The sequence below is a fragment of the Sorghum bicolor genome, chromosome 4 (genome assembly GCF_000003195.3).
Source record: "Sorghum bicolor cultivar BTx623 chromosome 4, Sorghum_bicolor_NCBIv3, whole genome shotgun sequence".
In the NCBI taxonomy this organism is placed as follows: Eukaryota; Viridiplantae; Streptophyta; class Magnoliopsida; order Poales; family Poaceae; genus Sorghum; species Sorghum bicolor.
Genome location: NC_012873.2, coordinates 58035982 through 58049502, shown reverse-complemented (window position 1 = coordinate 58049502; position 13521 = coordinate 58035982). Strand labels below are relative to the sequence as shown.

Here is a 13521-nt window from a genome sequence, read left to right as displayed (position 1 = left end):
TTCGTTTATATTTAATAATTATTGTCTAATTATAAATTAATTAGGCTAAAAAAATTCGTCTCATAGATTACAAATAAACTGTAAAATTAGTTTAAAAAAAAATTGAACTATACCAGGCCTCAGCCATAAATCTGCATACTGCTTCTCTGGCTGGATACACAGTGCCCGCCACCGACGACGTCCATCTATCGTCCTGGCCTTGTCCTCTGTGCTGCTCGTGTTCTCTTTCATGGACGATGGTGTTCTCTTTCTTCATGGACGATGCATGGGCCATGGTAGTAAGCTCAACGTAATCAATGGCGACTCGTCCCTTTCTATAAAACAAAAAAAAAGAAGAAGTAATCAATGGTGAGGAAACGTCCATTGCCCCCTCGAGGAGTAGGCATACGGCATGTACAAAATGCATTGCACATGAAGTAGCGAATGCACAGCGGTATACAAGGCCATGGGTACTGCCTGTAGCCCTGTACTCCACTTCAGTGGATCGAGACAGACGCGGTTTGAGAGCCGCAGCGGCACCAGTGGTCACGGATCGGAAAGCGGAGTGAGGACGAGCACCGGACGGGACCCGTCGGCGAGACAAAATAGAACAGCTAGGATTTTATTTGTTATTTGACATGGTCGTCGATATCATACTGCAGGTTGGTAGATGGCCACTCCATGTTATCCGTGTGGGATGCTGCCAAGATCGCGCCACCAGCCCAATAACCCCACTAGTGGTTACTGGTTACTAGTACAGCGTGCAATCTATTGCTGATTTTGGGCCAAACACACGGGGTTAGAAAATCTTGATGAATCTAACCGGCCATTTTTCAAAAAAAAAATGACCAGCTCATCCATATATAGAGAGAGAGGAAATATTTTCTCTGAATCGTGAACCAAACAACTCTAAAATATGGATCGCAATCTCTCTCTCTCATCCATGGATATCAAACGTGTCCTGTCAGTCTCTTAGAGCAGCTGCAAGAGACTTGCTATTTGCTTCCGCATATTCCGATTTAGATATTTTAATAGTTAATACAAAAAATATGCCTCCAACATATTGTCTATCCCGTTGTAAAAAAAATAGCCACAGCTATCGCTCGTTTTTTTGCTCGTCAAAGAAAGCTAGCGGGCTCACTCGCCAAGCCAAACCATGCGTGAATTGTGCGGCAGCGGCCTCTGGACGGACTAGCGGTAGCCGTGATCATCGGTTTCCTCGTATGGGCGGAAGATAGAAAGATGATGGCCTTTTATTTTATGATGAGTGAGCCCTTAATAGAATTTTTTAACTAGACTGTTGGAGTAGTCCAGTTTTTTGGGTGGCCTTTTATTTTACAAAATAGCTAAATCATCAAGTTTAGAATATGTTTTTGCTAATCTCTTACAGATACTCTTAGCTGCTACAAAGCACATTTAGTTTTCAAAAATTTTCAAGATTCTCCGTCACATCAAATCTTTAGACACATGTATAAAATATTAAATATAAACGAAAACAAAAACTAATTACACAATTTATCTGTAATTTGCAAAACGAATCTTTTGAACCTAGTTAGTCTATAATTAGATAATAATTATTAAATACAAACGAAAGTACTACAGTAGTTAAAACCAAAAAAAATCGCGAACTAAACAAGGCCTCACCAGTGGCCAGTTGCATTTTCCAAATATATACATGTTCACACATCGAAGACTAGATATATCCAGGAGATGTAAGAATGAGATGAACATGAACGGAAGAATTCAGCTACTATTTTATCTCGGGTGAAGTTCAGATCAGTATCATAGCCCTGAAACTCTGGTGCCGGCCATTCATAGTCAAGGTTGTAGCTGCTGAATCACAGGTGACAAATAGGACAGCAAGCACATTATGATTTAATAAATCAAAACGGTCTTCAGCGTCAGTAGTCAAAGAAGGGTTGCCAAATTCAGGTCATTATCCAATTTCCTGAGAATGAATCCTATAGATACAATTGAAGATATCACAAAATAAGCAGTGTTGCTCATCGCCAAAAACAAACGACAAGCCGTATCAAAGCGGGCGGGGATAGTATAGGAATCCAATGACACCATTAATAAAGATCATATAAAGCTAGCAATTAGCGCCAGGTGCAATGGCTTGTGGTCGGTTGCCCAAGAGTTGCAAGTAATCACACACACATTTGCAAGATGCCCCCAAGAGCTCACCGTCTGAATACAACTGCTACAGACAGGTCCTATTTGCTACAGACATTCGGCGAGGCCTTCATCATCCGCCTATTATGTGATCAAGAGAAAGAGAACATCTAGCACCTGCTCATTGGATGTGTGTTTGCAAGACAATTCTAGCATGACATCTTACATAGTTTTGGTCTTGCAGCACTTACCCCGCACCCAGTCGATTCCTTTTTTTTTTTTATGCCTGGTGGGATAAGGTGGTATTTACAGTAAGTGAAGATGCTTGAAAAGGATTAAATTCTCTCATTATCCTAGGTTCTTGGACCATCGAAATGACTGCGTCTTCAATGACGCTACCCCTAAATTGTCTACGGCTTTGAACGCTCAGGAGGAGGCCATTTTATGGTCTTTAGCTGGTGCTAAGGGGCTGTCCCTGCATACAGCTTGGGATGGTGGTTAGGTCTTTGGTCAGGTCGTCCTCAGTCATAGGCGATTAGTTTTAGTCAGTTTGTTTGTGAGTGTGGGTGTATGTTTGGGTCTGTGTGTCTGTGTGTTTAGGTCTCTGTATGACTCCTTTTCTTCTTCTTTTAATGCAATGGTACGCAGTTCTCCTGTGTATTCGATAGAAAAAAAATTATTTGCTACAGACGGGAGTATAGTAGTACCAATGAGGTCCAAGCAAACTAGGAAAACTTTAAGATTTAATTGCAGACTTATGGTCCAACCAACATTGCGAGGTTTTCACCTTGGGTCAGATGGCAAATGTTCAGCTAAAGCAACATGATGTAATAATACTTGGAGTTCAGGATATGCTACAGAAGAAGCATATAGATTTACAGTTGCTCTGTTTACAGCATGTAAACAATCAACGAGTGCAGAGTTTTCATCAGAATTTTCCTCAGTTTTAGTCAGCCTAAGACAAGCATGTTACTATATCCGAGAGCTAGGAAACAAATAAACAATCAGAGAAAATGCAAATGTTATCTGGAATATTTCAAAGTTCAATATGTCCCAAGAATGTTCGAGAAAAAATATGTCCCAAGAAGCTTCAAAGGGCACACTTAGATAGCCAACTATAACAGTGTGAATCCTTGAAACTTAACGTTAACAAAACAAATAATGTCAAGGCCCTGAAATTGAAGTAGATGGTCAAGACCAAGTACGGTGAGCAGAAAGATGCTCGATCTTGTAACGGGGATTGGTAGTATAAGAGTCACATAAGTCTTATACTTTGCTCAATAAAAAGAAGGTTCCACATAACTGTGCGGCCAAAAGAATCATAGAATGGTGCTAATTATACAAACATAGTGCTGAAATTAATCATGTTACCTTTATTTCCTAAAACTTGGAGAAGTGGAAGTGTTTCCTCACAAGCTGTGTACATGTGTCACCAATACCATGTAATTTCACAAGATGTTTGTGTTAGGCCACAGATATTGACTGCTAGGTAGAAGGATGAATGATCTTACTGACCAAACAAAGGACTTGTATGGATAGGGGGTCAGAATCCTTATAGTTTCGTTCAAACTTGAACTGAATTGGAAATTCCCTAGAGCAACATACCTTTCTTGAAGAATATTTTTTTTCATACAGCTGGACCACAGATGAATAATTTTAAAAAATGATGATTTATTTAAAATCTCCTCTAAAGAATAAAGAAAACTAACATGAACCACTAACTAATACTCTCTCCATACCCATAAAAGAAGTCGTTTAGGACAACGACACGGTCTCCAAAGCCTAACTTTGACTCCTTGTTTTTATAAAAATATTTATCAAAAAGTGGTATATGTATACTTTTATGAAAGTATTTTTCAAGACAAATCTATTCATATTGTTTTCATATTTCTAAATTCAACAACTTAAAAGTTATTCAAGATTTATATTCTCAATGGTTGACACAAACCTTGTCCAAAACAACTTTCTTTACGAGTATAGAGGGAGTATGTGTAGACAATAATGTTACTATGTACCAGTTACGAACAATAATGAGTATAGAGGAATCCCATATTGTTTGATGTGGTGATATGATCTTTCATGATTATCTGCTGTTTTATCAGCAGTTTAGAACAACATGGGAGGACTTATGCATTGATGAGAGTCAAGAGATATGAAGTAATTGATCAAATGAAATGAATTACAGAGGTCAGTAACTATGCTGAGCATAAAAGCTCAGCACTCAGGCTGAAAACTATTACAGGTGAGAGTAAATCATTCCAACATACTGACTTAGGTATTATTTCCTAGCGGCAGCCTTTATCCGAGAAATAAGGCTTTCCCCAGCATCACCCAAGCTATCCAATCCCACCAGTTTTGTCCCAAAATCTCGGTACATTGTACTCAACCGCTGTTCATCACCCTCTATTGCAGCCAACACAACTACATGCTTTCTCATTATTAATCCATAGAGGAAAAGTGAACCAGAGCCTAACTTTCTAGCACCAATTCCAACACGCAGCAAAGAAACTGAATCTGGTTCAAAGGTAGATGGGTCATGGAGAACTGAGAACCCCCCAAAAGCAGCATCAGGAGAACGGAATAGATCGTCCAAATCAATGCAGCTATCTTTATCAGTGTCTTTGACTTCACCATTAACACCCACTTTTACTTCAACATTAATATCCATTTTCTCAGGAGAGTTAACATTTTTTGCTCTCCTTCTAACTGCTCTTAAGATGTTAGCAGCCTCTCTATACCCACTAAGCAGGGCTCCATGCATTGTAGCGGGGTACCGCCTATTTGTTGCCTCCCCAGCAAAGAAAACTCTATCATGCACACTCTCAGCCAAAATGTCATAGTCATCACCAGAAGCCCCAATAGCCACATATGAGTATGATCCATAAGTAAACCTGTCTGTGCCCCATCGAGTGCATATTGCTTGCAACGGATTTGGAACGTCAATCCCCTTGGGTGAAAAGATTTTCCTAAGTGTTTCCAGTACCTTCTCGACATTTTCCATAGGTGAAGCCTGCTCAAACTTGACTGCAGATTCCCCAGCAACAAGAGCAATGAGCAATGGCCCTCCTGAGACAGAAGAATAGCTGTAAAACAAGAAGAACTCACCACGCTGGCCAGAGTCTTCTGTCAAGTGACCAAATGTATCAATCGTGCCATCCCAGAAATCATGTGGGAACAGCATCACAACCTTGTTAAGCAGACCAAAACCCAATCTTTGTATGGCCTCTTTCTTCTGAGCTGGCAGCTCAGGCACAAACTTGATGTCGCCCTTCTTTAGCACGCCAAGAGGAACTGTACACAGCACCATATCACCACAAAATGCCTGTTTATCAGTGTGAACCATCACGCCATCACGTCCATACTGTATCCTTTTCACGTTCTGCCCATAGAATATCGGGATGCCATCAGCGAATGCACGGACAAACTGGGAATTTCCACCAGGAATAAAGCAGTGGTCTCCGCCCATTTCATATGGATCGTCCTGATCCCAGAAGGCCATCGAGAGATCAGCAAGAGGGGCAGCATTAGCGTACTCCAGGTTTGCCAGATGCCAGTCCAGAAGCATCCTTTCTTCATGCTCAGCTGCAACACCATGCGCTGCCCGGAACGCCTCAAGCGCCATGCCCAATGACAAATCAACACCATGTGGTACACCATCTGCAATCACCTGTCTCAACTGGCAAACCTTGTCCAGAAGCTGGTTAAAGGCAGCTTCAACACGAGCATCCATGTCAGGGTCAACTGGGCGGCCATCTGGAAGATACAGCGGGCATTTATCCCGCACCTTGTGGAGCGGGAATCCAAGCTGACGAGCAATGACACCAAGGGGATTACCATTGATACCGGTGAGAACGCTGCCTCCAAGGTCAGCAGCAGCAACAGTGTCGGGATACTCTACAGCAGAAGAACGCATTGTCTTGGTAAACACACGGCCACCAGGTCGGAACCGGCCTTCAATGACGGCCACCTTGAATCCAAACGCAATCAGGTGTCTTGCGGCAGCCAGACCAGCAAGTCCGGCGCCAACAATGAGGATGGATGGGGTAGGAGAAGAGGGAGGAGGCTGTGGGGGAAGCGAGAGGACGGCGGGGGCGAGACCGAAATTGATGTATGCGTGCTCAGACAGGAAGGAATGCGCCGCAGCAACAAGGGGAGCGTGCTCGGCTCGAATGGATGCGAGCGCGGCGTTGGCGGCAACGGGGGAGAGGGGATTAGAACGCCAGAGCGCCACAATGTGATTGCGGACGACAAGGTAGTTGGCCTGCTCAGCGCCGCCAATGCGTGGGAGCACGGCGGCCACGATCTCGTCCTCGGAGAGGGAGTCCGCGGGGAACCCCGCAGCGAGAGCGATGAGGGCCTCAGAATCGAGCTCCCGGGCAAGGCGGAGAGAGGATGAGGTGGGGGGCCGTCCCCGGCGTCGAGGGACGCCGGTCAGATGCGCCGCGGTATGGGAGGAAGAGGAGGAGGAGCCGCGCAGGACGCGGACGCCGGCCGTGGGGATCATACCGGGGAACTGCTTCTTACGGCGGCGGCGCTTCCGCGCGATGGTGGAGTCGTCGACGGCCGCGGTGGCCGACGGCGCGGAGGGAGTCGGGGAGGACGTGGGCGCGTCGTCCTCCATGGGCTCCGCGGCTGCCGCGGAGTCTCCTGCCGCCTCCCCGTCTTCCATGGGATCCGCGGCATCGGAGACATCTGCGGCCGTGGCTTCTTCTTCCTCCATGGTTTCCGCGGCTTCCCGGCCCTCATCTTGGTCCATTGGGACGGGTGCCAGCTGCTCCATGGCTTCAGTGTGAGATGGGGACGGCAGTTGCGCCTTGCTGCCCTCCTCCATTGGCTGCGAGGTGGGCTGCGTCAAGCTCGGCGAGTGGGAACGGGGAATCGGGTGGAGTTCAAGGGTTAGCCTAGGGCCGTCACTATGCGGCGGAAGCAACGGGACTCGGGAGTCGAGGGAGGATGCGAAGAGCCAAAGACAGCCTGCAGAACAATCTGGTAAGAACCTGACTGTTTCTCTCTCCCAACACTCTTTTTCAACCATCCATCTTCTCATCTAACGGCTCACGCTCTTCTTCCTCCTCCCAGCGCCCTACTCTTCTTCTTGTTCCTCGCCCGAGGAGGAGGCCTATCTTGCCGGATCCGCCATGGCCGTTGCCTGATCTATCATGACCGTCGTCAGATCTATCAATTCCACTATAGCCGACGCAGGTAGGAGGCGCGGAGAGGAGATCAGCGAGGAGGAGCTCGTCGGTCGAGAGAGAGGATGGCGAAGGAGGCGTTCTAGGTCAACGAGGTTCAACGTCGATGGAGTAGGCCGGCTCGGTAGGTTGACACGGCAAAGAAAAGGACGTAGAGGAGGAGCGGCGGCGGAGATGGAGGAGCACGGTACGGCTGCGTAGGAGTGGGCGGAGGGGAAATTGCGCATAAGGAGGGAAAATGTGTAAGTGCTATATAGACTTTCCGCTATTTTTAAATATACGTGATCTATAGTTTAACACGTAAACTAGTACACTGTAAATAATATTCTTGACTTTACGTGACCTATAGCTTAACTAAGTATACAATATATAGTGTTTCTAAGAGTTAAATTAAATGCCTTAGTGGCCCTTGAATTTGTATAGACGTGTCATTTAGAGTAAATACAATAATAATTTTACAGCTAAGTTAGTCATTATTTTTGTTGATGATCAAACCGTCCGAAAAACAGTGAGTTAGCGTTTAACAATAGATCTCCCATAAGACGACATCACTTTAACAATGAGTTAGCGTTTTCAAATCATGTTGTCATATGTTTCACTTGCTTCCACTTCACGCCACTCGATCTAAGACATGTGATGTTATACCTTACCTTTTTTACGAGAAAAGTTGAGCTCTATTAATTAGGAAGGGTTACATCATTTGCCAATAATGTTACAACAAAATTGGATACATGTCGCAACCATAATGCTGAAGACAAGTCTTTATAAGCATGTTTTGCTAAAAGATCAGCAACCCTATTATGTTCTCTCTTTGTTAGAACAAACTTAGCCTTCAAAAGCTCATCCACGAGCGCTCGTGTTTCCTTTACTTGTAGGGCTAGGCGAGACCTATTATCACTTAGTGAGTTTAAGACCTAGCAAATGGCATAACAATTAGTTTCAACAATGACGAGATCAGGTATTCATTGTATAGCTACCAGAAGAGCCTCCTTGCAGGCAAGTAATTCATCCTCCCTAGCATCAAAACAGTCAAACTGAACTTTTGTCGTAGCTAGAATCACATTTCCTTTTTCATCCCTTTCTACACTCCCAAGGCCTACTGTACTGGTTTCCTTGTAAAAAGAAGCATCAATGTTAATCTTTGATAACGGAAGGTTGTGGTCCCATCCTTGACGCAGTCATGAGACCACGCGCTAGCTCGGGCTTGCCTGTGTCACGCATTAGTCGTGCACGTCGTATGCTCACCGTGCTCATCAGCGCCTCGCTTGTCTCCCGAATATGGCTTTTTCAGTAGAGGTTGCAGAGTTGTAATACTATAAAACATCCATTGCTGTTATCAATACAATTCGAGGTTTGATCCAATTTTGTGTCAATCTTCACCTTACCAGGTTGAGGAGGTTTCCAGCTGTAGGTGAAAATCCTAGCAAAAGAGACCCTCCCTTCTTTTGATGTACCCACTGTTTGTTTGCCCTTGTCATCCCCAAGGTGATGCTTTTGCTGGATTTGTAGCAATGAAGCTTTATAATTGGTCAAAAAAACAAACAGAGCCCTCAATTGGCATTTGCCTACCGTCATGTTTCATTTGCTCATGGCTATTACAAGCTCTCCACAAAAACAAAAGCAATTTATCCCGTATGATATTGTTACAATAAGAAAGTGTTAGCAATAACCAATCTGAAGCACCACCGATATAGATAAACTTATTAGCAATTAGTTTTCATCTCTTTATAGTACGGTTATCTATCTTAAACTCAACCATTCAACTTCTAAAGTCACCATGACAAAAACCTTATACATATACATCCGCCTTGCTTTGCTTTCAATTGTTGTCATCTACATCTATCAGCCATCTTAAACTTCATTGTTGAGCCTTTGCACTTGGAACCTTGTCATCTCCTTTTTTATGGCTTTATGTTGCTCAACTATGTTGTTGACTATTTGTCACCTATTTATCTAACATAAAACATGTTGATCTACTAATATCGTCACTCAATTATCAAAATCTAGACGGATCTTTCAGCAACCTTGAGTGCAAACAAACCCACACATAATTTATACTCTCTCCATTCTTTTTTACACGTCATATTAGGTTTGTCCTAAGTCAAACATTATTAATTTTTACCATGTAATTCAAAAAAATCCTTATACTTTTACAACACACTAACTATATATTATAAACATATTTTTTATAGTCAATCTATATAATAGTTTTAAAATTAATGGTCTAAGATACAAATATTTGACTTAGGACAAACCTAATACGACATATAAATAAAAACATAAGGAGTATGTAATAAACAAAAATATAAACCACCAAGCAAGATCACCAATTTAGAACTCAATAGTCATACATCATGTCACAACGAAACATTACACTGAAGCTAATGACAACGTTGCAGGCATTAGAATGGAAGCCTATTCGCTTGGCAAAAAAGGCATGATTAAAAGTACCGTTCGCTGATTTATTGTAAGAAAAAAATATTGCTAAATAGTTGATAAATTCAGCAGATAAACTTAAGTGAACAGGGCCTATGTTCCTAAGAAAATAAAGAAAAACAAGACACCTACCAATAGCTAGATTCCTAACATTCATAGCGATGTACAGATCACCGCCGGTATAGCAATGCCAACTAATTTATATTAGTGTACTAAATAAGTTATACCTTTTTGTTGTATATAATGCATTAAGAAATAAACCAAACTAGTCCTTCACAAAACGCACATAATAATTTTCTAAAATCAAACGAACAGATAAACCATCCATTTACAGTACACACAGTTATATTTTATTCGTTCTTTAGATATAACTAGGAAAATATGCCCGTACGATGCAACATGAAGTACGCCTTACAACCAATAAATAATTTATAGCTCAGAGATCTAGTGGTCACATCATACATTTTAATTACTTGTGTAATTTTGTTGCATAATAGAGATGGACATATCACATATGTTAATCGTGTGTTTAATTCTATATATAGTGACCTTGCAGCCATGGCATGCCTCTGGTTTAAAGCAAATAAATAAATTTTTGTAGACATTTTTGAAATTAATGGCTAAAGCTTATAATTAAATAAATTGCCACATTTGATTGAAATAAATATTTGCCGGATTATGAAGTAGAGAAAAGTGAATTTGAATAGCTTAGCTTATAATTAAATAAATTGCCACATTTGATTGAAATAAATATTTGCCGTCTGTAAGGTTACTCACAGCTTCTTGCTGTTAATGAATGCATTCTGTTAGTCGTCGAATGCATTGTGTTACTCGTAAAAAAAACGTGATGTCTTGATTCCTAGTCTTTTCTGGCTTCTAAATTATTGTCGGCAGATTCCCGCACGGTAACAGTTGAGACAATATAAATAGCCAGACGAAAAAAATCCAGACAAAAAAGAGGCTGAAATTTTACCTCTTTATTATTAGATATAGATTAAGAAGTCGGAAAGGTACGATTGGTTTTCAAATATAATAAGAGCTTTAATTTAATAACTTAGAGTATCTCTAAGAGACCAAGAGTTCCCTAGATCCCCTTCTACTCCTTAGTTTCCAGAAAGATGAGAAAACCCTATCTCCAACAACTCATAATCCTTCATCCTAAAATGTAGGCACTTGAAAAACCCACCCGATATGCACAAAGTTACGTGCTCCTAGAATCGTGTGTATCCTTCCCTCAGCACATGCGGCAGCCCTCTCTAGGTTGCACGCACCCACCCACTCGGCCATGGCTCTGGACACCAAGGCGAACACGATGACGATGATGAGGACGACGACCCTGAGCACCGTCTGCAACTGGTCTTTGTCCTCTGGCCAGTCGAGGAAGGAGCAGAGGGACTGCTCGTAGATGATGTCGGAGATGGCCAGTGGCGGAGCACTCGGTAGGGCTAGGTGTGGCAGCTGCCATACCTCAAATTTGTTTTACTCTTCTTTATCCAAGTTGTGTCATGTGTTAGTTCTTAATTTTTGTGCAAGTAATCAATCTTTGTCACTCTTTGCCACACCTTGTTTTTTACCTGTCCTCCGCCACTGGAGGTGGCCTGCATGAGCGGTATGTGGAAGAGCGTGACGAGAACGTGGGTGGAGAGGATGTCGGTGTAGGAGACGATGGAGTCACCGGTGGGGGCGTCGAGGAGCGTGGTGGGGTCCATCTTGACCCCGAGCGCGAAGAGGTAGGGTGCAAAGACGAAGCCGGTGATCTTGCCGAAGACAAGGTTGATGTGGCGTTGGTGAGGGAGAGCATGCGAAACTGGGTAAGGATGATGCCGAGCCGCAGGTCAGAGAAGACACACATCTGGTACACTTTGCGGAGTAGTGCGTACAGGACCGTGCTGCTCACCAGGATGTATAGTTGGCCATGCATCGTGTGCCTGGCATTTTGGCCCGGCCCGAGCACGACATGGCCTGAGGCACCAAGCCGTGCCTGGCCGCCATTGTGGCCCGTGGCACGGCTCAGACACGACCTGATGGCCTAGTGCTTAATAGCCTAGTAAGAAATGTAGCCTGCTAATTTTTTTAAAAAAAGGAAATGTAGGCTTGCTGGCGTGCTAATGACCCATCCAGCCATCTTGAGTTGCCTGATAAAAAATACAGCCCTGTTGCTAACCTATCTAGCCATTATGACACGAGTTTGGTACGGTAATACGGTGTACTTTTGGGCTGACCCGACAGCCCACGGGTCGTGCCTTGGGCTGATGAGCAGGCACGGCGGCCCATAGAGACATGACACCGTGTCGAGCCGGCACAACCCGATGGCCATCTATGCATACGAGGATGACGCCGAACTCAAACAGGATCGTGTTGGCCAACAGGATGCTGCTCGTCATGGAGCAATCCATGGCCACTGATCGGCCGATGACAGGATTATTCTATGATATGCTAGCTAACTGCTCGTCTACCAGAGATCAATTTCTTTTTCGTTTCAATTCGTTCCGCGAAGAAGAACAAGGCAGCAGGAGCTTCAAAGGGTTTCGTGGGACGAAGCAAAGGCACAGCCAAAAAAATGCCGCACAAAAAAAAAACCATTATGGGATCAATTTGATTTGATTTTTGTTTTAAAAGTCATTTATTAGAAACTATTGGAGATGGTGTTATATTTTTCTCCCAATATCTTTTAGGAGTCTGAAAACATCATGCTTTTAGGAGAAAAAAAAATAGGATATTCTTAGAGATGCTCTTAAAAGTAACCTAAACAAAAGGCACTCCCAAAATTAAAAAAAATCTCCCTGAAAAATCCACAACAAAGAAATAAAATCAAATTATGAATGCTACCGTCCATAGAGACTCTAGCAAAAGTAGAATGTGTCAACAAAGACGACTGTGTGGAATAATACACTGATTGGTTAGGACCTTGTTTAGTTCCTAAAAATTTTCAAGATTCTTCGTCACAACGAATATTTGGATGAATATAGATAAAAAATAACTAATGACACAGTTTGTCTATAATTTGGAAGACGAATCTTTTGAGTCTAGATAGTCCATGATTAGACAATAATTATTAAATACAAATAGGGGTGCTACAGTAGCCAAATTCAAAAATTATCACGAACTAGACAAGGCCTACGATATAGGATACATTTGCTGAGGCAACATATATTTAATGTCGTATGCATTCATGTTGGTTATATCTTGTACTTGTGTTGTGGAATGTCTTTATTTGTGTACACACCAAATGTTGCTTTAGAACTAACTTTTCATACTTTTTGCATATCTCTAGAAATAAATTTAATTTATGAAACTTTTAGATATGATTTCAAGGTATTTAAATATTTATTTTGATTTATTATGTCCTAATCTGTCTCTGTTTTTTTCCTGATATAAATTTTACAAACTTAGAGATATTCTTTGTGGTTTAAGAAACTTATAAGATATCCACTTATTTTTTAATAAAAAAAATGATGAAACCGTAACTGAGCCAAGGAGATATTTAAATGGTTTTGGGAGGAAGATGTATTATGGTTTCAATTTTTCGAGACAAGTAATGGTACAGCACCATGCAACAAGCGTCCTACATGCTGAATGAGCCCACCGGCCCGTAACCATTAGCCCATAGGCCTCCACCATTGCAGCTGCAGCCTGCAAGTTTTGCATTGCAAGCAGCCTTCATCACACCGATACAGCCATACAGGGTAGTACAGTCACACGCCGGTCGCCAATGAGAATCCAGCAAAGTAATGGGCTAATGGCCAGTCTGCATCTGGCTGGACTCGGCTAATTTCCAACAGAGCCCAAAGTGAAACCC

At 42.6% G+C, this 13521-nt stretch overlaps 1 protein-coding gene across 2 annotated transcripts; it reads right to left on the bottom strand.

Moving 5' to 3' along the window:
- On the bottom strand, nt 4228–7556 carry LOC8075687 (lysine-specific histone demethylase 1 homolog 1). 2 transcript variants are annotated; one of them, XM_021460342.1, is made up of 2 exons: nt 5200–7556; nt 4228–5118 (listed from the first exon to the last, which is right to left on the bottom strand). In XM_021460342.1, the coding sequence occupies exons 1-2, from the start codon at nt 7139–7141 to the stop codon at nt 4373–4375; spliced, it is 2688 nt and encodes an 895-aa protein (XP_021316017.1). In that variant the 5' UTR covers nt 7142–7556; the 3' UTR covers nt 4228–4372. The 2 variants fall into 2 exon arrangements, with proteins under 2 accessions (XP_021316017.1, XP_002452532.2); XM_002452487.2 differs by having other exon boundaries at nt 4228–7554.